This window comes from Haliaeetus albicilla, chromosome 4, assembly GCF_947461875.1.
Source record: "Haliaeetus albicilla chromosome 4, bHalAlb1.1, whole genome shotgun sequence".
In the NCBI taxonomy this organism is placed as follows: domain Eukaryota; kingdom Metazoa; phylum Chordata; class Aves; order Accipitriformes; family Accipitridae; genus Haliaeetus; species Haliaeetus albicilla.
The window spans coordinates 44,457,354-44,484,488 of record NC_091486.1 but is presented as its reverse complement, the minus strand read 5'-3'; the positions used below and the strand labels follow the sequence as shown (position 1 = coordinate 44,484,488).

Sequence of the window (27,135 nt, the reverse complement as noted above, 5' to 3'; positions counted from 1 at the left end):
GTTTTTTTGTGTGTTAGTGCATCAATATGGGAAACCATTCACTGAGCTTTTTGTCTTGTCAGGAGGCTGGCTCCATGGAGTTCTTACAGGTTTGGGGCATGCATTTGTATAACTGCAGTTGTCTCCCAGAAGTATGTTTTGAGATGTCTTCTGTACCATGTTTTTGAAAGGGAGCTACAGATAACAATGTCTGCTTGGATGAACCCAGTTAGTAGAAGGTGCAAGAAGACCTTCCTGTGTCTGTATGCCCACACAAATATAATGAATTTGAAATATTAAATTGTCAGATCTGGGGGGAGGGGGATCAAAGTTCAAATTCTCAAGTTCTTCACCTTGATTTGTGCAAAGATTTTAAAAAAAAATTATCTTTCTGTATTTTTATATCTCTTAAGATTGTGAAGTGCAATAGCAGAAGCTGCCTATTAAATTTTTTATTATTTTATGTAACTCCTTTTTGGGAAGTATCTTAACAGCAAAGGAAGGTGGGCATATGCAATATTTGTAGCTTGCAGTTGCATAACTTGAATTGCTCTGCAGAAGCCAGAATTAAAATTGGTTTGGTTCAGCTGAAATGTAAGGCAGTGATGAGGTTACATTAATATCCCTGAGAAAATACAATGTTTCAGACTTCAAGTTTTAAGGTCTTCCTTCTTTATCCCTTGAACATAGAGAAGATGTTACAAGAGCTATGGGGGAAGATTTTTTTTTTTGGAATGTTTTTATTTGGTTTTCTGTTGCTTTGCATGGAGGGTATGTCTGCAGCATACCCTGCATATTATGTCTGCAGCCCATCTGCATATTATCTCAGCATCAAATCAGAGCCCCATGGAAGCATCAATACAATAGAAATAAATGATTTGCTAGGTGTAAATTCACCCTGTTGCCTATCCTTATCGATTACCTTATGGGCAAGGGAGAAGTGGGGCATTTTGCAGAACACTTGGGACACTAGCATGTGGCCATCCTGACCTTTCTCTTTGATCATTTTCCCCCTTTTTCTGAAAAGGTGCTCAGAAGAGATCACATGGGGTTTTTTCTGCCTGTATTTTATGAAAAAATGACTTGTTTAGAATTTCCTCAGGCCAGTAAATGAGAGCAGCAGTGTAAGGGGTAGCTAGAAACATCTTTCGGTTCAGCTAAGAGTCATCTAAATTTAATTAAGTGTGCTCTAGATCAGACAGAGCAGGGGGAGTGTTGTCTCTCAGCGAGCAGGTAATGGAAGTTCCCCAATGGATAAAGTGTCTTAATTACAGACACTTTTTAGTTACAGAGAATAAAACCAAAAATAAACCAACACCCTCAGACAGATTTCTTTCTTTACTCGCATGAAAATTTCCTATGCCTCTTTCCTTCTTCGAGTGCTCTCAGGTTTGTAAGCCTCTCAGACAAGATTCCAGGGGCAGGACTTTTCTTCCACTGAAGTTGTCTGCATGTGATACTGTCAGCTATGATTTTTACCAAGGCAGCTTCTATAGATGTCAGTGAAATCTCTAGTCAAAGCTGCCAACGATCTTTAGTGACTAGAAAATAAACTAGTCTTATGAAAAATGTCTTATTCTTAAATCATGGGTAGCGTTAATGTTTAAGAAAACGGGATCCCATTGTCAAGTGTTTATATCTGTATTAAAGCTACTATAAAGTGTTGAATATAGAGCAGCCATGATGGACCTCAAAGGGCTCTCTAAAGCATTCATTCCTTGAAAACTTATTTAAAGAATGGAAAACACATAGACTTGAAAGTATATTTAAAAACTAGGATTAGGCTGGTTTTGAACCTCTTGATTTTGGGGTATGTTAGGAGATACACCAAGACTGTGTAACCTTTCTGAAGGAAGACATATGATGTTAACATATAGAAGTTTAATAAAAAAGAAAAAAAAGGATAACGAAGAGCATCCATTACTGAACCCAGAGATTTTTTTATAGTTCAGATGGTAATTTTTTTCTCTTGCCAGCTCTCTCCTATGCTTTATACTTTCTAATGGTGTTTTAACATTCACAGTTCTCATTTTCCTGCCTTATTTTAGCTGTGATGCTGACAGCACAAGGCTTAATACTGGTTTCCAAATCAGACCAATAGACTTTGAAATTATCTAAGCTGGTTTTTAGAACATGCATGGAGTGGTGGTCCATGTCTGCTGTGACCTCTGCTTTAGAGCAACAAAATTTTGTTCGAGTACTGATGCTCCCAGCTTGAGCTGTGATGGGATCCTGAATCAGCCAGAGCTTTCAAGGGGTGAAGATGCCCTCCCTCATTCTCTTGGAATGAGTGAACACTCCCCAAAGTCTTACAGTCTGTAAACCAGCATATTAGCAGAGTGAATAAGACGGCAGAATAGATCAAGAACAGCAAATATACAGTGCATCCAGCTGTGGGTCCACTGCTGTGAGAAGAAGAGGATGACTTCAGGACAAGGGACAGTTAGAGCCCTGTAGTATAGAGAAGGGATGACAAGGTTGCAATACTAGAGAGATCTGTAAAATCATGAGCAGCACGGAGTGTTTAATATTAGAATCATCAAATTGAAAAAATAGCAAATAACAATAGATGCATTAAGTGAGACTAGCAGATGGGGGTTCAAAGCGAGCAATGGGAGATGTTTTCAATGCAATGTGAAATGAAATTGTGAAACGCATTGCTCAGGACATTGTGGATACCAAGGGTTTATGGGGTCTTGAAAAGCAGTTAGAAAAATTCCTGGGGAAAAGAAAACCCATTGGTGGCTCCCTGCCACGCTCTCTGGGACAGCCCAGAGCTGTGGCTCCCTGCAGGCTGAGAGGCTGCCCTGGGAAAGGGTCTCTGTGTCCTTGCTCTGGTTTGATACCCTCTCTTGGGGTCTGCTGGTGGCCCTGTCACAGGTGGGGAGCTGGGCAAGGTGAGGATGAGCTGGTCAGGCCATTCTTAACTTCTCTAATGGGTGAGATGCCTGGAAAAGGGAGAGCTGTTTCTGAACAGCAGTGGGAGGCTGGGCTGGAGGAGTTACTCCATGTCAGAATATGGATAAGATTAAATGAGATGACTTCTCTGACTTTAATGGGTGGTGATAGCTAATCTTACTTTTTGACTAATCTGTCAGATCTTCTCCAGCCCTAAGGTAATTGGAGGACCTCACAACTGCTGGCCAGGACAGGCTAAAGAAAAGGACCAAAAGCGCATCTTCACCCTCAGCTGGAGAAGCAATTGCTCTTTCTTGCAGTCCAGTGTGACTCTGTGGGTTGAAACAAACCCAGGTCCTTCTGGTTCACACAGAAAGTCTTTTTCTTTCCATCACGTGCAAGGCTTGGATTTGGATCACCTCCACAATGTAGAAACTTGCCTACTTTCATGGTCTCTGGGTTTGACTCAGGCTGCTAGCTCCCTGCTTGCTTTCTCTCCTAGTTTTTTCCACCCTGCAGGTTCTCCAAAGCTAACAAGCCTAGTAGCTCTCAGGCAAGGAGTAGTTTTCTTCCCTTCTTTCTTATTGAGACAAGGTAAGCGTGCAAGTTTCTCTCCTGCTTTCGACAAGTCCCCCCTCTCTGTCAGGTCATCGTTTCCCCTGCCTGTGTCATGAGATGGATTAAGGAGTTCCTCCAGCTGCCATATTTACATGCAAAAGTTCTTTATTTTCACGTTCAGCTGGAGCCTATTCAAGTCGTATTTTCCTTCTGTGGTTTCCACAGGCACTGGTAGTAGTCTTCATATAAACAGAAAGATAAAAACAGAGGCCATTAATTAGTGTTAATTAAATGATTTCTGTTTAGCCTGAAAGTCATATTGGTTGATAGCAAATTCCTGGTGCTACTAGTAAGAGCAATGTTCCAGACATGGTGTTTTAGATGAGATGTAATTTTTGGAGATTACAGCTTCAGGTAAGAAACTAATTGTAAGGAAAGATTTAAAAATTCACTCTGTTGTCCTTAGATTCCTTCACCGTGTGTGTGTGTATATATAAAGAATATATATGCATTAACACTGTGTGTTGACAGCTGTGGTCCTATAGCACACATTCTGCAGACAATATAACTTGTGGCTGAACATTAACAAGAGATACTTTATTAAATTTATCAGATTTCTAGCAATGAAATGCTTCAGAATATTTAGTGTGTAATTCTTGGCTGAATTTAATTGACTGGAATTTAATGTTCAGTAATGTACACGTCTTTGTTGTGCTACTGTGATTTAACAAAAGTTGTTCCTACTTTGGCTTTTTCTTTTGATCTTTTTTTTTTTTCTTCTTTTTTTCTCTTCGAGCACCGAAAGGAGTAACCTATCGAGCTTTTGCTGGAGGATGTTATAAATGAAAATTTAGTAACCATTCCATCAGCTTTGTAACCTGGGCGAAGTGATGTGTGCATGGTAGGGGATTCTTAGGGAAGACCTAAAGTGTGGCTGGAATTTGTCACTCTGAAAGAGAGCTTCCACCTTGGTTTGTTCTCACTTCAATTAATATTTATCACCTAGTGTCAACGTAGATGTAATATAGATATTTTGAAGTTTTGGAACAGAGGAGTTAGAAATACTTGACCTACTAAATTTGCCTTTTCATTCACAAATGCCAATATAAAGCACAAATAATTAATTTCCTTAGTTTCTTTATCAGGGTAAAAATGAGGTCTTTGCAGTTATAGCAAATCTAATTCTTTAAATATACTTCTGACATACCATTACCCCAACTTTCTACTTTAGAAAAGAAATCATTAAATTAATATTACAGTGCCTTTTTATTTCCCCATTAGAATATCACGATTGTGATTGTGCAGCTTTTGTCATACTTCTTGTATTCTGCATAGTCTTAAGAGAGGATCTTTATCATGATTTTTGGGTTTGTAACTCTGTGACAGCAGTTTGCTTACTTTGCAAGGAATTACAAAATAGCTTGTAAATGACAAATACAAAGTTTCTTAATAGAAGGCTGTGTGGAAGTATATAAAGTAGTCCTGTGGTCATGTCAGCACAGCGGCCAGCTGTATTTCCTGAGCAAATTGGGGTGAAGTGAAATGAACATCTAAGAAAGGCATAAAAAAGAACAAATTGGGAGAATATGGAATAGCTAAAGAGAAACAAAAACATTGAAACACTCTTCAGTCATGGTGCCTACCAAAGAGCTGCCTAATTTTTCATGGCTCAGGATTTATTTATGTAATTTCTCAATTTGAGCAACTAAAATCACTGAGAAAAAAAATGTAACATGACTAAAATAAGAATATAGTAGAATTAAATATCCATCTCCTAGTGCTGGTCTTAAGCATCCATTTTTATTTTACTAATGGTAGTTATTTGTTTTTTAAGTGTATGCTACTATTACTTATGTTTCTGGTTTAAAGCATTTTTCAGGTCAAATGTAACTTACACGTAAAAGTTTTGTTCCAGCATGATTTAAATGAAAAAAAAAAAACCACCAAACAACCTGCGCTGGTTTTTTTGCTATATGGCTGTATCAAATACATAGTTTGAAAATCATTCTTGAGTGTGTTATTTCTTGAATTATCAAGAGGTTGTATTGCATTATTATTATCTCTGATTGTATTGCAAAACATTTAACCTGTGAGCACACATCACTTAACCAGTTACAAAGAGAGATAAAGGAATCTATAAATTTTGCATTTACAAGATCCTGCAACGAAGGCATTGTAAGTTACTCTTTCTGGGCACCGCAGGTTCGAGCAGCACTGACGTTAAAGAAAACCGCAACGTGGACAATGTTCCCCCCAAGGACGGCGGTGGGCAAGGCGCCGGGGAGGGGATGCAGCTCTCCAATGGTGGTGGCAGCAGCAGCAGAAAGCGTCCTTTGGAGGAGGGCAACAATGGCCACTCCAAATTTCGCCCGAAGAAGAGGAAGAAAACACCCGGCCCTGTTCTGCCAAAGAACGCCCTGATGCAACTTAATGAGATTAAACCTGGTTTACAGTACAAACTCCTCTCCCAAACAGGGCCGGTCCACGCCCCCATGTTCGTGATGGCAGTCGAAGTCAACGGGCAGGTATTTGAGGGGTCTGGCCCGACGAAAAAGAAGGCCAAGCTTCACGCCGCCGAGAAGGCGCTGCGGTCTTTCGTCCAGTTTCCAAATGCCTCAGAAGCCCACCTGGCAATGGGGAGGACTCTGTCGGTCAACACGGACTTCACCTCCGACCAAGCGGACTTCCCCGACACCCTTTTCAACGGGTTCGAAACACCGGTCCCTTCCGATGCTTCCTTTTACCTAGGGTCCAATGGGGACGGGTCCTTTAGCTCTAGTGGGGACTACAGTTTGCCGTCATCTGCCGTAGCCAGCAGCCTTTCCCAGTCTCCTCTTCCTGCGCCATTGCCCTACCCCTCCGCCAGCGGGAAGAACCCTGTCATGATCCTCAACGAGCTGCGGCCGGGGCTGAAGTACGAGTTTCTCTCAGAGAGCGGGGAGAGCCACGCCAAAAACTTTGTCATGGCTGTGGCGGTGGACGGTCAGACTTTTGAAGGCTCAGGAAGGAATAAAAAGCTGGCAAAAGCTCGGGCCGCACAGTCAGCCCTGGCATCCTTGTTTAACATGCAGCTGGACCAGACCCCATCTCGACAGCCCATTCCCAGCGAGGGGCTTCAGTTACACTTGCCACAGGTAGGAAGCCCTTTGGGTTTTGTTGATGTCTTTGGGTAATGACCAAGAATAGCCAAGTCATACATATTAAGTCAGCTTTAACAGCTTTTCTGCTGTTTATTCTGCTTCTGTAGGTGTCTGTGTGCGCATATATATATATATTTATGTATATATTAGGTGATTTATCCACTTATGGCTTCTGACAATTGTATGAACTCTTTGTATTCTGTTGGACAGAGAGGAGGCTTTGTTGCTGATGCTTTCAGCCTTGATCATGTCATGTAAGAGAGCACCAATCCCAGTGCAGTGCCAGCTTGGATTATGGTTTGTTGAAAGGTTGAATCGCATCTTGCTCATCTTAGGCAGTGAGATTTAGATGGAGTTCAAGTCAGAATTACTGCTTTAAGTAAAATTATTATTTGATACAACAGTTTTTAGCAGAGAAGAAAATTGTTCTCTTCTGCAAACTGAAATTGTTGGCATTAACAGGGCTGAATAATGGAAGTCAAGGACAGATTAAGTGAGGCTGATGCAGTCACCACTTATTTCCAGGGTCTAAATAAATGACACACTCGCAGTGCATGTATCCAAGACGTGTTTAAATAGCTGTCATCTAAAGGTTTGTGCTCTAATCAACTTTAGTTAATAAGTATATGTAAGTTACTTAGGCAAGTAAATCTGGATGAGAAGTAGTTTAAATCAAATAATGAACATACCAGAAATTTAAAGTAGCTAGAATGGATTAATTTTTTATTTTTTTTAATGAAGAAAAATTTCTCCCTTATTTGCTTGCTTGTGTTTCTCCCCAGTCAAACTAAAGTAATGATTGTTCGACTACCCTCTTTCTACTGTGTCTCTTGGGTCTTTTTAATGATATTACATGCCTGTCTAAATTCAGATACTTGCCTGTGACTTTTTTGTGACTTTCTATCAGTTTATTATGAGAATTTCAAGATTTTGACCTTTTCTATCTCAGAAACTTTGTTTTAGATTTCATTAAAATTATAAGGCACTGGTCTGATTTGATAACATGGAGTCGAAGAGTATAAGTAGATGTTATGACTATTTTAAGTATGTTGTTTTCTCAAAAGGCATGGACAATATGCATCGTTTAGAAATTCCTATATGCTTTCTTTTTTAATGTTGCACAATTATTGCATTGTTGATGAATGTTTCCTTCACTTTCAAATCTAGGATCATGCTATTTCAGGTAGTTACAATTTCTTCCATAGATTCAGTAATTTCAGACTGTGTTCTCTGCTCTGCTTTTAAAAGTAGATATGGCCCCAGACACCAAAAAAATTTCACTGCCAGTCATTTATGTGTTATTAGTTCTTGAATCAGTAAAATGGTGAAAATGGGAACTGGCATAGGGAAGCGGGAAGGTGAGACGTGAGAGAGGTGTCATTCTAAGAGGGTAAAGTTGTTTTCTGCCCAGCAGCCCAGCATATAACAGCTTACACAGCCTCTTTTCTTTAAGGGACTTTGATGGGATTGCTGGGCAGTGCTGGGTTTTTCTGAGCTCCTTGCCTTTGTCAGGTTTTGACCAAGTCCCAGGTAGCTGTCCCAGAGCTCATGGGATGACCAGGGCATTTGAGCCTAGAGTACAGTGTTAAATAACAAAAAAGCAACTCATTCAAACACTATTTTCAATTTTTTCCAGTGCTCCTACACTGACCTTGTGTACAGCAAAGCATGCCCCAGGGCTAGCTTGCGTTTCACCTGTCTTACAGGTGTGCATTGAAAAAGGCTGCTCTGGTGTGGAGGAGAACCCGGTGGGCTTTAGGAGTAACGCCAAATATGCTGGGTGGGAAGGGAGAGGTTGCTGGTACTGCCTCATGTAGACTCGATTCAAAGCCAGTTATTTATTCAGAGGCTTTTGATCAACTTTTCATCAGGACATCATCGCCCTTTCTGCACTTTGCTGTGTTGTATGACTTTGCTTTTAATTATAATTAGCTGTCAAGTTATTGGAATTATATCAGGTCTGTTACTAGTGATTTTTGGTCTGGTATGTATTAATGATTAATAAGGGATTTAAGCATTTGTGATGTTTTCAGGTCCTGCTTTATTTATCCTTTTTTTTAACTCTGTGAGTGGTTTTATTTTTTTACAGAGTGTTTACTCAGGATGTGTAAAGATGTTAAATGTGGAGATAATCCTAAAGTGGGTGAAGTCGCAAACATTGGAGACTACAGGAAAAATGTAAATGAGGATAGGGTTTGTTATAACCCATAGACCAAATAAAATGCTGATTGGGTTGGAAAAAAATGGAAGCTGGAAACATGTAAGGGGAGGAAAAATCCAAATACCAAATGCTTAGTGAAATAATAAAAGTACAGTGTGGTTGTGCCGATGAATATGTTGGAATTGACTGCCTGGGTGGCAGGTTCAAAACCTGCCTGTAGCTGGTGTGTTAATTTGTGGTGCCTCGTGAGAAAAAAACGATAGAGCGAGTCGAGAGGAGAGATGATCCGTGCTCCAGTGGTTGTGGTTGTGAGTATCGGCTGAAATGCCTATCTGTGATCCCATGCCTCCCTATAGCTGCAGGTGCTCTGGAGAAAATTAAATGTGGAGATACACACGCAAGCTATCAAATGGTACAGAAGGGCAGTTGACATCAGAAATCACCTTATAAAATGGGCATAGGTATAATCTTACGGTCTGTAGAGTGGGTTATCGAGGTGCTGATCCTGTGGTTTAATACATTTAAAACCAGTCTCTGCAAAGCAAGCTTTTCTGCTTGCTTACAGCTTGACCTTTTGTGAATGTCGAAGCAATGTTGCCTGCAGTGAGGAAAATCTCTTTGCTGGGAAACTGAGTTAAAGCCAGTAAGTCACTCAACATGTGCCTCAGAGCGGATGAAAATGCCCTGCTGAAAAAATCAGCCCTTGTGCATTTATCACCTTGCCAGCATTAAAATTGTTGTTAAGGTTGTCAGTCTTCCATTATAGGGATTTGTCTCTCCAAAACAAAGAAAACATCTTTATGGTTAGCTACGCTTTGTAAATTGATAGCCATCTTCACTGTACCTCCCACCCTTCGATGCAAGGAGGTGTCCTGTGTTCTGCAGTAAGCCACAGGACGCAACCGAGGGCTCTAAAATGTTTGTCCTTCAAGTTTTATTATTTTCCATGGAAGAAAACTGCATGTTTCAGTGTTCTTAGATTAATATCATTAAATAGTTTAAGTACATGGCTTATCATAGGTCTGCAGAGTTGGTAGGTGATGAGAACTGGAGAAGACAGTGAAATGTGAACAGTCTTTTAAAATCACTTCTGAAAACAAAGGGTCATACTTTTACAGATGAAGCGTGGAAGTCAGTGTGACCAGGTTTTTGAAAACTGTTAGTGCAAAGTCCAAATCTGATTTCTGATGCAGAGTATTGTTGAGCACTCAATCACAGCAAGAGCCATGCTGGGCCAGGCAAAAGCTCCTTCTCACACACATCCCATCCTCGGTGCCACATCCCTGCCAGCAGCCCCAGCACTGGGAATTGGAAGGTTTGCAGGGGATGCTGGTGCTGGCTGAGGCCATCTCCACCCACGGAACCGGTCCTGCTGCTGAGTGTTGCCTTGGACATCTCAGGGGGATGGGACAAGGACATCCTTGGACATCTCAGGAGCAGCGGATGCTCTGTTGGACTTTGCTATTTCTTCATTTTTGATGTCTTCATCACCCAGAGATAAGTCTCCCAGAGATCACTTGTTTTCTCTCCTTTTTTTTCTTTTCCCTTAGATGCTCCCTGTTTCCTAAGGAAGGCTGTGAGGGGTCTCAGAACTCTGTCAAAGGTGGGATAGTACTGCCCCTAAAAGAAGTACTCAGGCCAGTACCAAATGCCTTGGGAAAAAAACTGAGAAAATGTCACGACCCAGACTGGACAGACCAGGGAGTCATGTTTAATTCGAAATTCCCTTGGGCTAAATTAAGGTGAAACGACACCAAATGATCAGTTAAAGATTTTATTCATGACAGAAGCAAACTGAACTGGGGAGGCACAGTAGTAGGTGGCAGGGTTTCTCACAACAAGAATTGGCATAAGACTACTTCTGTTAACCGTGTAACCCGTGGTAACCATATAAATCAATTCAGGGAATAAGGAGATCCCTCCCATTGAGTCCCGAGGTTCAGAGCAGACCCCCTTGCTTTCTAGACTCCTCCTCAGAGAAGGGCCCAGGGGCGGCTGGATGCACTCCTAGTCCCAGATTTCGTCAGCGGTTTATGTCTTAAAGGGATGAGGTGTAGGGATTGTGGACAAAGAAAAGGAAAGAGAGAAGAAGACAGAGAGAGAAAAAGGAAGAGAGAAAGATTTCACTGGTCCTGTGTCCAGCGTTGGTTCAGTCAGCCGAGGTGTCCAGTTCTGATGGGCTTGCACATGTGGGGCTTCAGTTGGTGTCCTTTTATCATCCTTGCCCCTCCTTTGGGCGGGCACCTGAACTGTCAGGCTAATGAGCAGTTTGTGAGCCTTTGGGCTTGGGGGCCGTTTTGTGGAGTAACTTCTCCTTCCCTGCAGACACTGCCATTGTTTGATCTTTGTATCAGAAGAGGGAGCTGCGCACCCTCCAGCACGCACTCCCCCTCCTGTTGCTGATGTCTGAGCTGATGGGCTTTTCACCTTGGTTCCTTGCTGTGCAGGGTTTGTCTTTAAGCAGAACTTGCCCCACCACAATGTTTGAGACATTAACTCTCAGTCTCTCACAGAAAAGGACATATTGGTAGCAGTACTTCCCCAGTATATGCTTCTAACCTTCAGCAGTTTGTCTCAAGGATTTTCTCAGCCAGAAATGGTGTCTTTCAGTCTGAGAGTCCTTGATGGATTATATTTTCCCGCATGAATTTCAACCCTTTCTTGAATTTCTGTAATCTTTTAGCTTCCACAGCACTTGTAGCAGTAAGTTCCACTGTTTAAGTATGTATTGCAGGAAGAGTCTCATCTTGTTTGTTTTGAATGTGGGGCATGCATCCTGGTGTGCCCCAGTAAAATGATCTGTGTCCCAGTAACAGACTCTTTACCAGCAGTAAAGAAGGGCACTTGGTGACTTTCAGTAAAGTCTGCTGGTATAGGCTGCCGGCATTGCTGATGGAAACGGTTTCCATCAGATGGTAGGAACCTGCTGGTAGAGGTATCCTCTTTAGGCCACTGATGGCCTCTGTTAGGAAAACCACCATATAAGCTTTATAATGATATTTTCCAGGTTTCCTCAAACTGTTTACTTAAAAAGATAGCTGATTAGTCAGGATGCAAAGAGGTGGAAATTAGAGAATTGGAATTGTAAATACTGAAGCTTAAATATAGAGTTATTTAGATTAGTGAAAGCTGAACTATTGTGAGAGAAAGCAACTTGAGCTACACGAGTAAGCAGTGTAGCTGCAGATGAAATTAATTTTAAAAAATCCACTACAGGGAATACTTTTAATCATTCACCTAATTGTGTTGCAGATTCAATTTATCCTGTATGTTATTGTGGACAGACATTGAAACAAAAGGTTAAGCAGAAGAAATGGAGTGAGAGCTAGTACTGCAATGGCTACTTTTACTTGAAGTGCTATGTTAATCCTGGTTCACTCTGGGGTGGAGGGGAACTATAAAAGAAGTATTCAAATGTAGAAAAGATAAAAAAATTAATGATGAAAATGATCAGAGATCTGGGAAAGCTGCTTCTGCAGAGGTCCTGAAGAGCTCTAGGCAGTTTATTGCAATCACCTGGTTAGTGTAATCAGGAAAATGAGAATGTAACCGATTCAAACCTAGCAAAAAGATAATACTGAATATATTTATGGGAATGTTGTGGTTTAACCCCAGCCATCAACTAAGCACTACACAGCCTCTCACTCACTCATCCCACTCAGTGGGATGGGGAAGAGAATCGGAGAAAAAAAAGTAAAACTCGTGGGTTGAGAGAAGAACAGATTAATAGGGCAGAAAGGAAGAAACAAATAATGATAATAATAACAATAATGGCATGACAATAATAATAAAAGGATTGGAATATACAGAACAAGTGATGCACAATGCAGTTGCTTGCCACTCACAGACCAATGGCCAGTTAGTTCCCGAGCAGCGATCCCCCCAGGCCAACTCCCCCCAGTTTATATACTGGGCATGACATCACATGGTATGGAATACTCCTTTGGCCACTTTGGGCCAGCTGTCCTGGCTGTGTTCCCTCCCAACTTCTTGTGCCCTCCAGCCTTCTCACTGGCTGGGCATGGGAAGCTAAAAAATCCTTGACTTAGTATGAACACTACTTACCAACAACTGAAAACATCAGTGTGTTATCAACATTCTTCTCATACTGAATCCAGGACATAGCACTACACCAGCTACTAGGAAGACAATTAACTCTATCCCAGCTGAAACCAGGTCAGGGAATTAATGAATTATATGTTGGAATAATTGCTGTGGAATTGGAAGAAATGTAAAAGATACATCTGCATCAGCAGTGAAAGACTCTACTGCCAGGCAGGAGTTTCTTTAAATAAATACAGGAAACTTTGGAGCGCTAGAAAATAATTACCCTGTTTTATTAGTGTAGGTATGTTTCCACCTTCTCTGAATTGTGTGTGCTGGTCACTGTCAGAGGAGAGATAATGGACCTGGTTGACCTTGATTTTACCTCCTGTGGGCACTGCCACTGCTCATCAGCTCGTGAAAGTTCCCATGAGCCCTAAACTGCGAAGGTAAGAAGAAATAAAGCTGAGGGAGAACGTTTGTGCTTGAGAAGGATCACTGGAGATCCAAGGAGAGCACAAAAGGTTGGGAGGTCTTGGGTCAGTTCCCCAGTGAGAGCTGGGTGCTGTCAGCCCATGCAGTGCCCCTGCTCCCGCTGCTTTTGGTTCCACCACGCAGGTGATCACCAGCATTCATCTGGGGTGGTCTCTATGGCTTGCCAAGGTCTTCCTTCAAATCCAGACAGACCTGAGCTTCATCAGCTTCAGAACGTTTTAAAACATGGATGGTCAGGGGTGTTCTGCTACAACATTGCTGCAATTTTTATATTGACCAAAATCAGTCTGTATGTGTAGAAAAGAAGTGGATTCACTGTAACTTCATCAGAGAAAGGACCAACGCACCCAAAATAGCTTTGAGCTCACATGCCTTAATGAGCAAACTATCAGCTATTTTAGGTCTTTCCTTTTTTGAATTACCAACTTTGAATAATGATTTAATGCAGGAGCGGGGGTAGAGAAACTGTGTGTCAGATGTTAGGGTACTCATTGGGAAGGCGAGACACGAGTTCAATTTCTGTTCCAATGATTATTTATTTATATGAAAGGGAATAGAGTCAGAATGATAAGTGAAAGTTCCCTACTGAGGCCGATCAGTGGCCTGGGCTTGATGTGGAGACAGCTTCAAGTCCTTGGTTTTGAGATGGGGACAGCAAGGACATCATTTTAGGCCAGTAAGTCTTGTTCCCGGAACTGCAGTGGTCTGTTCATAGCCTGCCTTATTCCCATCTCTTCCATGCTCTTGGTGACTTTTAACTATGTTAATGTAATAAACCACCTGGGAGAAAAGGATAATACTATTAATTTATTGGGTGACTATTCTTATAAGAGACCAAAACCTTAGCAGCTAAATATGTAGACATTTAATAGTTATTGTTGCTCACCACCGACCTGTTGTCACGCAACTTGATTATCAAATAGGATAAAAAAATCTTTAAAATATCTGCCTGTTTTCTGGCAGTGATTTTCCGCCCCCCTCCCCTACAGTTCCTCCTGTATTGTTTGCATCTATAGCGGTCATTTTGTCTTGCTTGAGTTCTGCTTAGTCCTCCTTATCAGCCCTCCCCAGTGTCTGGCTTCATGTTCATTCAAGCGTTTTTAGGCTTCCTTGCCAGCAGCTTAGTTCCACGCTGTTTGAGATGCAGCCCCTTCCCATCCTTCTGTGCCAGCTTACATCTTCCCAGAGGGACTCACTGTGTTCTCACTTGTATACCAACACCATAGTTTCCTCTGCTTTGCTCATAAGCAGTGTGAAAAAAATAATCTTTTTGGAAAAAGCTAATGTGTCCACCCTGTATGCAAGCATCCTACCCAATTGCTGTTCAAGCAGCCTTTTTGTCAGCTGTATTGGCAGGTAAATTGCCCATGGGTTTCCTCCCAGAAACGCCTGGCAGTTTCAGTTCCCACCTCTTCATGAGAACTTCCTCAAGCCAGCCCTGGTTCCCCCAGGGCGTGAGCAATCGCATGGCTCTGTAGATCAGCCTCCATTTGGCCGGGTAGATTGAGAATCTGTGTAATGAGTTACCAGTGTTCAGTGATCCTGGAAGAAGAGTTCCTCTGTGTTCACCCTTGGCAACCGGTCGGTTTGGTTTAGCATTTTGGAATCACCATTTCTGGTATATGCGGAACTTTGAGGTTTTGTGTAGCTCAGCCTTGGAGAAGATTCCTTCAGTTACCAGTCATCATGCTCCCTTTTTTTTTGGAGGAGGAGTGACCCATATTGTTTATTACCTAGGTGGCAAGCCCTTCTGGCAGGCTTTGAAGCCTCTCTGAAGCATTGTATTCTCTTTGTGGATCAGGTCTATCCCTCTTTGGAAAAGTTTGTTTCGCTAGTATATTCCATCATAATGTCATTCAACATGATTTTACATTGCCTGGTAGCTTGTCAGCTGCCACCTGTGTTCTCCTGTCCAGCACTTCATGATGTAAGGTAGAGCAGAAAAATACATATATTACAGAAATGAGAGCATAAAACTTGCAGCTGGGAAGCAGTGTTCATAATTATGCAGTGGGGCTATGGAAAAAACACTGGAATGGGGACTCTGTTTCTTGTCCCTGCAGTGACCTGCCTGTGTGGCTACAGGGAGGTTAATCATTTAAGCCTTTTGTGTATTAATTTTCCGTTTCTAAAACCAGGGTGATGATAAAACAGTCACTCATTATTTTTCTTTTGTGTACCTTAAAGTTCAGCTTTCAGTGTTAGGTAGGCACTAGCACAATTAAATGCAGATTTTGTGCTGCATGGTCGTGGTGCTGTCAGAGCACAGATTATAACACAATTTTGGGTCCAGCAGCAAAAAGACCTTGTTTGAAAATCAGTGCCTGACCAGACATGTTTGTAGTCTCTGAGCAAAATTGTGTTCCTGAAAAATTTCTTCATCTGTTGATAAGAGCTTCTGAGTTGCAGTCCATTCAAATGCATCAAGAAAATTTGTATTTGCAATGTCGAGGGTCTTCTGACTCTACAAGTTGTGCAATTGCAAAACATTGGCCAGTGCTTGGTGCAGATGTGACCTCAGTCGCCACTGACTGCTGGTCACTGTCTCCAGTCAGATTCTGTAAAAAGCTGTCAAGCTCAGAAATCATGACACATGAGCTTTAATTATTGCTTCTTTGGCTGCTAAAGCTTTTCCAGAAGGAAGTTAACATTGAGAGCTCCTCCACGTTATTTCTAGGCTGTTGGTTCTCATAACTATTGTTAAGAAAATGGTGGTGAATCAGACTGGCAGTCTTCAAAACCTCTTTTTCTTTTCTTTCTTTTCTTCTGACCCTGGCAGTCTGTTTTTAGAACTGATTGTGTTCAAGAGTTTGTACCGTTTCAAGTGGGTGCCCCCAAGCTCTGTATACTGCTGCCCGTCAGCCCTGTTGATTTGCCTTGGACTCTCTGGAGGGGTGAGAGTGGTATAGAATCTTCTTCTATTACTGAGAGCCCAAAGACAGTTTGTAAGCTCAAGACTCAGCCACGAGTGTCCTTTTGGGCTTGATGTAGTTGCTTACATGTGTCTAGCACCACGTTGGATGCTCTTGGGTATCTAAGACATCTGCATGGTGCTGGCAGGTAAGCCATAGGACCTGTGTCCTTCTGGTGTGTAAACCTGTGGGCCAGGTGGTTACCCCAGAACATCTCAGATACTGCTGGGTGCCAACACACAGACAACCACAGCAAACTCTTTACTCCTGGTGCTCCGAGATAGGGACCTGAGCTCCCTCCCCAGCTGCCCACTCCTTCTCTCCAGCTGCTGGTCCCAATGCTGGTGGAACATGCATGGGGATGGGCTGCCATGTCTCTCCTGCCAGCCTGGGGACTGCTCATCATGCTGTCTAGCATGTAACTTGCCTTTCTCAGCCACTCCCTTGGGAACAACCAGCTGTGCTAGCATAGATTGCTCTGCTTTTCAGCTTCATTTCAGGTGAAAATTCAAGAATTTGATCTTGACTCATCTGTTCTAGCTGTTATGGTTCCAGCTGCCTTAAAAACAGCAGGTGAGATTAGCTGCAGTGTTGAACTGAGCCGTCGTTCAACAAGAGCAGGACTGGTATTTTGAAGTTTTCCTTAATGTTAGAAGTTAGCCCCCCTTACAGTCTGACCAAAGTTGCTTGCTAACCCTGCTGTCAAGATACAACAAGGCTCTGACTGTTATTGTTCAAGTTTTCCTGAAGGTGAAAGAGATAAATCCTTCCTAATTTTGAGATAGCTTATTTTGGGTTATACACTGACATTTTCTATTCCTAAACTTGTATATGTCTTGTAAAAATAAAATAGAAAGCGTTTAACCAGTGTTGAAGACAGATTCGTTCTTATTTATGTAATAGCTAGATAATGAATTTGATTGTTATAAAAAAAAAAAAAGGTTTACATGTTGGTTTGAGGAGCCTGGATTTTGCACTTCATTCTTCTTGTCAGGTCCAATGTTGAGGATACTGAAATGATGTGTTCTGAGGTTTGAGCATGAAAGTATAGACTTATCTGTCTATCCAGTTGTTCTCCTAAGCCTCAAATGTTCATAACGATCATGAGCATTAGGTACTTTGATGCTTGGCTTAGGGCTGTCTGACCCTGTTGTAATAGACGTGGTGTACACAGAGCTCTGCTTCCACTTATACAGAGCTGCGAGTGCTCAGTATGCCTGAAAATTGGAGCCAGCCACCTCCTTGACATACTGCTGATGCCTCAATGTCCGTTTTTAAAGTGAACAATAAAAACTCGTTTAATTAATTGTGTCAAATCATTTTAAAGTGCAAATCTTTATAATCTAATGCTGCTGTAATTTTTAAGTTATTTGTTTAATTTCCTCATGTGCATTTCTGTGTGATCCTACAGGTTTTAGCTGATGCTGTTGCACGCTTGGTTGTAGATAAATTCAGTGATTTGACAGAAAATTTCACATCTCCACATGCACGTAGAAAAGTCCTTGCTGGAATTGTCATGACAACAGGTAAAAAAAAAAAAAAAAAAAAAAAAGTACTATTTTAACTGCTTAAATATGAGAGCTCTGTTTGCGTTCTAGGAAACTATCTTTTTTCAGTCAACCAGTATTGAATATATTTTTACTGTTTAATCTTCAAGGTGCAACAAATGTAGCAATTAAGTCTTGGCTAAAGACAATTACAGGAAAATCAGACCTGCAAATACTTCTGTTTCCACAGAGTTCCTGTCTTCTGCCTGATTGAGACATCTGAGATAACTCATGGTCTACAAAATACATGTACCTTTTAAAATTAACCATGCAACGTTTTGAAAGTAAATCTAAAATAAATTTCACCACATCGGTCACACAGATGGCATTCTTGGTTTTTGGCATATTATGTAAGAAATTATGCTTGCTTTCCAAGTTTTTAAGGTTTTGTACTTTGTTAGAGTTAGTCTTGCTATACTTTATTCTTAGTGCTTTGTGTCTCAGTCATTTTAGTAAAAATATCTGAAGAAAGCAGCTTATGTTTTGGCAGCTGACACTGGTGTGCACATACAAGTGGCAGTAATGTGGTTCTCTGATTGCTGGCACGAGATCCGTGTTCTGCCAGATCACCCAAAATGGTGAAGTTCTGCCCTAAGCTCATCTGCAACCACGCTGCTGCTGAATTTTCCTCAGGCTAAGATTTATCTTGGTCCTCAATCCATCTGAACCCTTGATGGGACATTTATTTGGGGCCTGTCATGAAACGTCCCCAATTAGTTGTACAAGTCAGGTGGATATCGGTGGATAAATGGTGATTTGGGCAACGCCAGCCCTTTCCTCCCACAGGGATGTTTGTAGGAGCTTCCTGCACAGCGCAGAGAGGTCTGAGGATGCTGGTTAGGGCAGATGATGACTGCATGCTCTAGGGACAGGGCAATGTGACAAGGGGACATTGTGGCCCAAACTCTGTCACAAGACATCCATGGTGGGCTGACCCTTGCCAGCAGCCAAACACCCACCCAGCCTCTCGCTCGCTGCCTTCTCCTGGGGGATGGGGAGAAAATGGAAGGAGAGTGAGAAGATTCATGGGGTAGACAAACACCTTAACCTCGAACGTCCTCTCTTCCTTTCCCTGAGCACAACACTTCTGGTGTGGGATATCCCTTGGTCACTGTCGCTGAGCTGTCCCGGCTGTGTCCCCTCCCAGTCTCTTGCTCACCCCCAACACACTGGCCTTTGGGAGGTTTGGAGTGAAAGCCTTGATGCTCCTCAAGCACTGCTCAGTGACAGCCAAAACATTTGTGTGGTACCAACACCGTTTTAGCCCCAAATGCAAAGCACTGTGAGGAACATGCTGTAGTTTTATTTAATATACTTTGTGATATTTAACAAGTTTTTATTGTAATTACAGTCCTGTGTCCACAATTCCCAGAAGAGCCACGTGACCAAAGAATTAAGACTTAATTAACATGTGAATACATTTTGATTAACTGAAGAAACAGCTTTACACAGAATTAGAAACCATCTTGGCATGGATACGTGTCTGGGGAACCCCTGGAATTAGATGACCCTATTGCACAGCCTTGTGTTGTAGAGTGAAGCGGCTCCCTGCTTCTCGTCCATGGCCTTCTCCTCCAGCCCTGTGGGCAGGAGGGGCAGCTGGGCTCAAGTTCTTTTTTTTTAAGGCCATATATTTCATCAGGAATGAAAGCTCAAACAGTCCATGTCTCAATTACTTTTTTAATTACTCAATTACCAATTCCCTTGCTAATTATTGGTTACGCCTGTTATGTCGGCACTGCTGTCGTGCAGCCAGGTGGTTATGGGACGATCCTCAACTCCAGGTGCTTGGGGTGCGTTGAAAGTGGTTTTTCTGCTTTTTTTCCTACTGCCATAACTACTCTGTGGGAGGAAGACAGCAGAAGGCATTTGGCAGGGCTTGGCCACTCTCTGCCTCTGCTGGTGAGGCCTTAAGAGCTGCAGAGGAATTAGTGTGGCTTGTTGGGGCTTTTTTTGCTGAGTGTTTTGCTAGAGGGATGTAACATTTTGGCCTGTCTTTCTGAATTCTTCATGTAGCTGACCTTTTTTTGTGTGTGATAAAGACAGTTCTCTGTATAGAAAAAAAACCCAAAATACTTTTAAAATTCTATTGTACAGAATGATTTATTACCAAGAACTACACTTCTGGAAGCATTATACTGCTGGTAAGCTTTACAGTGGTTTAAGCATTTAAATTTCTTCATTCCCTAGTGTTACCTTTCCCGTTGTTGGCTTAATACCCTTCCATAACGTGCTGCTGTTTTAATAAATCAGTGCATTTCAGATTTCTAAAGTCTCTGTGAATATCTGCATAGGTGGCCAGAAGGTAGATGCTGGAAGCTAGCTGGCTGACTGGGGCTCAGGAAAAAAGCACCATCTTTAGAGCTCAGGCTTTAATAACTCTTCCTGAAACAGCTATTTTTCTCTGCAGGTTTTCCATTTCTAACTTGTCTGAACTCCAACATGAAGAACTCACAAGAACCATAGACTGTACTGGTACAGGGAGGATATGGCTGAATAAAGCTTTTGCTTTAAAGAAAGTATCAGAAGAAAACCTTTTTTTTTAAAAGAAGCAAACAACAAAAAAAGGACCCTTGTTTGGGTTCTGCAAGAAGATCACTTGCTAGATTTTTTGTGGTTTTAATTGCATCTTCTTCCTGAAATTTTGTTTTGCAGGTACAGATGTAAAAGATGCCCTGGTAATAAGTGTTTCTACAGGAACAAAATGCATCAATGGTGAATACATGAGTGATCGTGGTCTTGCATTAAATGATTGCCATGCGGAAATTATATCTCGCCGGTGCCTGCTGAAATTTCTGTATACACAACTTGAGCTTTATCTAAGGTACGCTGGAGGGGAAAAGGAAGGTGAACTGATCACACGGAGCTGAACAGGTGTCTCTGTAAAACATCTGTCTTAAGTATTTCAATGTGAAACACTTGTCCTGTGGCATTAGGATGTTTATTTTAGAACTCAGGGCCTTTGCCCTAAAGTTTGACTTTAACAAAACATGTATTCAGTTAGGTGTCAATCATGAGAAGGGATGACAGAAAAAATAACTGGGAATCATTTTGTAAACTGTAAACATATAAATCAGAATAATCTCGAGTGGACTAAAGGGTGGTGGTGTTTCATTTACTGGTAGGTGCCTGAAAGCTCTTGACAGCTGGGGATGTCAAGGGCTCTCTGTTTCTTGTCTCGATGGTCTTTTAATTTTGCTAACTGTAGTAACTGTTAGATTTATACTATAAAATTTCCAGACTTCTTGTGTTTGTTTTTAATGCCTATTAAGACTGCCCAGCTTACAGTTATTTACGTGTTAACGTCAGTTTTGATTCTAGCTTTATTCTGTTTCAGCAATAAAGAAGATCAACAAAAATCCATTTTTATCAAATCGGAGCGAGGCGGGTTTAAGCTGAAGGAGAATGTGCAGTTTCATCTCTATATCAGCACATCTCCTTGTGGCGACGCTAGGATTTTCTCACCACATGAAGCAGCACAAGAGGGTATGACAGCAGTCCTGCTCAAGCAAGGGAGTTTAAAGTATTCTTTGAGCATGTACAAGTGGCACAGTTAAAATTTAGGTGTCTTTTTTCCTTTTAGTGTAGATGTGTGTTAGACAAAGATCTCTTCAAAAAAAAATCTGAGCTGTTCTTCCTGTGTGGTAGAAGTTAAGTATAGACTGATCCACCATGTGGTCTTGAAGAGGCTGAATGCTAGCCGAGATAAGCCAGTGAGTCAGCAAGTATTTGTACAGAACTAACCGAACTGTTTCACTGTTTCCATCTTTTAACGGTGGTTGTCTGCCTGCCCCTTTCTTGATCTGTCCATTAACTTCATTCTAATGCTGTAATGCGCAGAACAGAATTGAAGAGCTACCTGCTGTGTACTGCTCCTTCGTACGAAGCTTGGTTTAATTAATTGCAAGTGTGTTTTAGAAGACAGTATTTGTGAGAGATGTCTGATGCTGTAGCTAATTTGCAAGGAGCAATAGAAATTGTTAAGCAAGCCAGCAGTTACGCAGGCAAATACCTTTAATTGACTCTTCTTATTGTAATTCTATCTGTAAAACACTTTCAGAATGTTTCTCAGCTGATTGTAAGTGATTTTTGTCGTTTAGATCAAGGGGACAGGCATCCAAACCGCAAAGCAAGAGGACAGCTACGGACAAAAATAGAATCTGGGGAAGGGACCATCCCCGTGCGCTCTACTACCACTATCCAGACGTGGGATGGCGTATTGCAAGGAGAAAGGCTACTTACCATGTCCTGCAGTGACAAGATAGCGAGGTGAGATACTGAATGATTGGTTTCTTTGCTACTGCTTTTTATTGCTGAACAAGAAGGGAGAGTTGCACGATACCTGTAATGAATGTGCAGGCTATTGATTGGCGTGGGGGTGGCTGTAACTCCAGTGATAAAGCTCTGATTCTTCACCTTCTTCTGGCTTCAGAGGCAAGGTGAAATCATTATCTATCATTCCAGACACTTCAAGTCATGACAGCTTTGTTTTGTATTTATATCACTGGGAAATAGCAGAGGAATGCTTCCCCCCGCCCCTGCCCACAGTAGTATAGCATTAGCAAAACAGTGCAATAAATATATTACATTAGTTATATTTGGATAACTTCTGATGATGATATACATCCTTGCCCCATCATTGGAAGTGTTCAAGGCCAGGTTGGATAGGGCTTTGAGCAACCTGGTCTAGTGAAAGGTGTCCGTGCCCATGGCAGGGGGCTTGGACTAGATGATCTTTAAAGGTTCCTTCCAACCCAAACCATTCTATGATTCTATGATATCAAAGATACATACATTTACCATGGATAGATTTAGAGTTGTATTATTTTATATAGGGAAAAAGTGTTCCAGTTAAAAAGTGGGCACTTTTAATTTTTAACTTTAAAATTGCTTTAATTTTAGTTTACACATTTTTACTGTAATTAAATATTTTGTTTCCAATAGTAGTGCTTTTATTTATATTTTATCCATTTCCATCTTTGTTGTCCTTTTTCACAAAGATTGAAAGATTTTTTTATTCAAAATCATAAATGGACATATGATTACCCCCCAAAAAAATTTAGCAGCAGTATCCTTTAACAAGTATCAGAAGTATGGGAGAGTTGCAACATAATTTTTGGAAATGAGTTTGTGTGTTTGCAGCCTCTGTGTTCTTGCAAAATAGATGAGAAATGCCAAGTTTTTCAGCTGATGATATTTTAGTTATTTTTTAATTAAAATAGCTCTACTGTTTTGTCAAATCACAGTTAGCCTGATTCAAAATTTATTAAGTGTATTAAATTGGAACTATTCTTGTGAACTGCGTATGCCAAATCAAAAACACAGGAAGAAGGTTATGTAATCGCTTTGTTCCTCTAGTCTTGTCTCAAGTAATCAGCATCTCTACTGAAGGAAGAGGTTTTGCTTCAGTTTAAATCCCCCTAACATAAATGGATAGGGCCTTTCAGAAGCTAGGACACTGGGTTGGTGAAAGGTAATTCTACAAAAATGACATTTCAGTTTCTTTTATAATATTTTCAGTAAAATTCACCAAATTATAGAAGTCACCCCAGCTTCATGCCAGGGACTTCTCCCAACCACCCGACATGGTAGTTGTGCCACATTCATTTGACTTCTTTTATCACATCATCATTGCTGTTAGTGCAAATAAACAAAATGAAGACAGTTGTTGAGTTAGAACACATTTGACTATTTTGTTGATTTTGTGTGATGCAGAACAGAATCCATCTCTCGCTTGCATAGCTAGCTGTCACCTCTCCTTGGGGCTAATGGGAATAATTTTGTTTGTGCCAGTGAAGGAAGCAAATAGAACCCCTTGACACAGAACAAAGACTGTATGACGGGTAAGGAGGCCCCAATTTTCATATTTTTTTTTCTTTTCTTTTCTGGTTTTTTTGTGGTTTTTTTTTTTTTTTTACATTTCCCTGACACTTATGACCATGTTTTCTCCATTTACATTTGAAAGAATGCATTGCTTTGTAGTGTCCAGCAGTCAGTCCTCCAGTATGCCTGAGCCCTGTGAATTTCCACTGAGCTTTCCCAAAGGTTCACAGTCCCAGCCTGGAAAAGATGTGGATAAATTTGGGGTGCAGGATTGCACAAGCAGGAAAACTCCTTGTAGCTGAACAGCCTCATCTGTGTGGATTATATGTATAATCCAAACCATTATTTCCAGCCCCTGAGCACTTTGTTGCAGTGTGCTGTCTAGCACCCTCCTGAGCCTGGTAGGAACATCCAAGAAAAATTGTGTGAAGCATGGAAAGGCCATGAGTGTAATCCCATCTGGGTCAGCAGAATTAGAACAGCATTATCCTAGCATGTTAGTGCCTGGTGGCAATGCATTATGGTGTTAGGGTGGTTTCTGTGACCAGAGTAACTGTTTTGGGACATTAATATACATGCATTTGTTTTAAATGTATCCTAACTTTGTTCATAGTACTTTATAATGTCTATTTTTGTCATTTTCCTTTTGATGTGTTTTTCTGCCCACATTCATTTTAAGTTTTTTGGCTTCAAATAATTACTTAAATTCTCATGACACATTCCAGTTGTGGATAATGTCTTGCTGAGAAGAGCAAAATTTTTTTCACCCCGTTTCATTGGTAGGAAGGTTGTAGGAATTGAGAAGAGCTTTAACATTAGGACGAGTTGCTAAAGGGAAAGTAATTGGTGCTTTTCTATTCTAAAGAAGGGAAAATATTCTTTCTGATAATCTTTTGTGTGAAAGAACATTATGTGCCTGTGCACTGGCCTTGTTCTGTGCTTATTCAGAGTGGGAAATCCGAACGGAAGTTTGTCACAATCTTTGTGTTTATTTCCCCAGTGGCTTTGTCTTCTTGACCCTACCACCTAGTTTTTGGGGACTGATGAAGTTGCACAAACACATCTTAAAATCCTACGCATGCTTACAAAAGCCTGCATGTTCTGCAGCTATGTCCATACCCATCCGTCTTTGAGTTTGAGAATTATTTCTAAGTGGCAAGCTCCACAACGGAGCCAGTGTGATTTCTGAACAGCAATAAAAAGCAGTTCTCCTCGCCAGTTCTTAACTCAAGTGACAGTGGCTGATGTGAAGGTATTCACTTAGGTACGTGGTGGCTGTGTGACACCTAGGTAAAAAACCTGGGGGAAAGTGGTAGGAAACCACTACCCAAGGTGTAGCATCTAAATAACCAGATGTAGCACCATGTATCCTCTCAAACCAGTGACCTGAGTCTTGACTCAGGCTCACTGGTGTGCAGCAAATCCAGGCAACACCAGAAAAGCTAGGACAAGTCAGAGCTGTGTGGCTGCCAACCTAGGTACAGCTACAAGGGAAAACAGATTCTCTCATCTGTAATTGCAAATCTGACCTCAGGATAAAGAAAAAGATGTTTGCAAGAAGTGCTACTGTCAAAGACCATGAACTTCTTGCACTTAACTGATTTATTGTGTGGGCCGCTGACTGAGCTACTTCATATAAAAGAAGCTCTGACTCCACTCCATGTAAAGATGTTGCTGCCTGTTTGTGCTGTGGCTCATGAAAGGCATGGGCTGGTCATAGAGATTCCGTTAATATCTTACAGAAACAAGGAGAAATTGGATTTAAAATCAGAAAAGAAACCAGATTGCAGTTAGAGAATGAAGTCAGCTCTGCCTGGTCATTCTGCCAGGTGATGAGAGTAAAGCCCAGCTAGACGGGTGTCCACAGCAAACAGATCGTGACCTGCCGAGCGTGGGTCTGAGTTGAAGTTGAGCAGCAAAAGAGTCCCTGCACATGAATGAAGAACCACAGTGAACGTGATTACACAGACAGACAAACGCTTGTCACTGGTCTACAGAGGTGAAGGCCACCGCAGGGCTCTGCAAGCATCCCTGAGGATGCTGCTGGCCTCAAACTTGGCAGGCTGGTCACAGCAGTTTTGGAAACCAGAAACGTGCAGGAAAACCCACGGGCGCAGCTACTGCAAACACAAGCGCCTTCTGTTCAGAGCTAGCGGGAGCCCCTGGGTCTGTGGCTTCCAGCGTCTTCATGGTAAGGAGCAAGTTGTCCCACATCTTGGATGCACAGTGGTCGTGGGAAGCTCTTGGTTTGCATTGCAATTCAAAAGGCCTTGAAATCTTGTTGGTGTCACGGTAAGCCAAACCTGCCTTTGGGATTACTCCCCGAGACAAGTGTTGTCTGAGCTGTGCGCTTCTGCCACGGACGAGGGCAGGAGATGCATGTGAGGAGCAAAATGCTTTCTGGGGATAGTCTGACATCTTCTCACACATTGACACCTTCTCTCCCTTGCCACCAGTTGCAAGTAAAAGTTTGTCATAAACAAAATGCCTACTAAATAATTTTCCTTTGTTCATAGTCATTGCTGTTTATAAATTATATTGGTAAGAGCAGCACTTAGAATTGTAAACACTTGTTTTTGTCAGGTTCTTCAGTCTATCATAAATATAACTTCATTTTTTCAACAGTAGACTCTCATTTTGGTAGTTGCAGGAGACTATTCATTTTCCTGTGATGAATTCTGACACCAGTTCCGTGTGCACACCATTGCAAATGCAATGCGTAGTGACTCATCTCCTCCATACTGCTGTCTGCCTAAAAATTATTGAGAGTGATAGTAAGACATTTGATATTAACATCAAGCTTTATTTCTTACTGCTGTTAGCCTCCCCTCATTTCTGTGTTTTCTCTAAAATAGTGCAAATAACAGAATTTCTATGCAGTTTGGGTTTGGAAAGTTCAGAGGAGAGTTTTTTACCTGAAGCATGTATTTTCAATCTGGGTTTTTTTGCAAGAGGTGCACTAGCACACTCTGTGAGGGTGTTGCTGCAGAGTTAAATTTTACTTACTTTTTCATGTATCAAGAGTTGTGAAATCAGCTGTATGTAATGAAGAAACCAATAGGCCTTTTAGGAATCCACTGTAGATACCCTTGCCTCTGACCACATGGTAGGCTAAAGCAGAAATGTGACAACACAGCGAGGAAGAGAGGACTCCTCTCGATTTGGTGTTGGCCTCTGGTTTCTCTGCCCTCTTTTTTTAATGTAGTGTGATTGACAACAGCAGAAAGGTTGAGAAAGTGCATCCATCCTCCAGGCTGTTATCAATAGGATCTAAGTGGTGAATATAGAATAAGGAAAACAGTGAGTATGATAAATTTGTAAAATTCAGATTTCCTCAATGCAGTGCTCGTCTATAAAACCTCAGGTGAGGACACTACACAGAGAGTATCCTCTGTATAAATAGTCAGGAGCAGAACACAATTCATGTGCACAGATCTGCAAAGGCCATCGTTGGGGTCTAGTCTGTAAAGGTGGTGAGATGTAGTGGTTTGAAAGAGCATTTCCCTGGATGCTCAAGCACAAGATTGCTTCATAGATGACATAGAGGATGTAGCAAAATCTTGGTGATGGGGCAAATT

General features: G+C 41.5%; 1 protein-coding gene across 3 annotated transcripts in view; it reads left to right on the top strand.

Annotated features, from left to right (window-relative positions):
• ADARB1 (adenosine deaminase RNA specific B1) overlaps positions 1-27,135 on the top strand; it is a 91,139-nt gene that overhangs the window by 42,316 nt on the left and 21,688 nt on the right. For all 3 annotated transcript variants that reach the window (XM_069782247.1, XM_069782245.1, XM_069782246.1), the window contains exons 4-8: positions 5,638-6,569; positions 17,599-17,713; positions 20,390-20,558; positions 21,072-21,220; positions 21,835-22,003. In XM_069782247.1, coding sequence (XP_069638348.1) covers positions 5,638-6,569; positions 17,599-17,713; positions 20,390-20,558; positions 21,072-21,220; positions 21,835-22,003 — 1,534 coding nt within the window. The remainder of the gene's footprint in view (positions 1-5,637; positions 6,570-17,598; positions 17,714-20,389; positions 20,559-21,071; positions 21,221-21,834; positions 22,004-27,135) is intronic.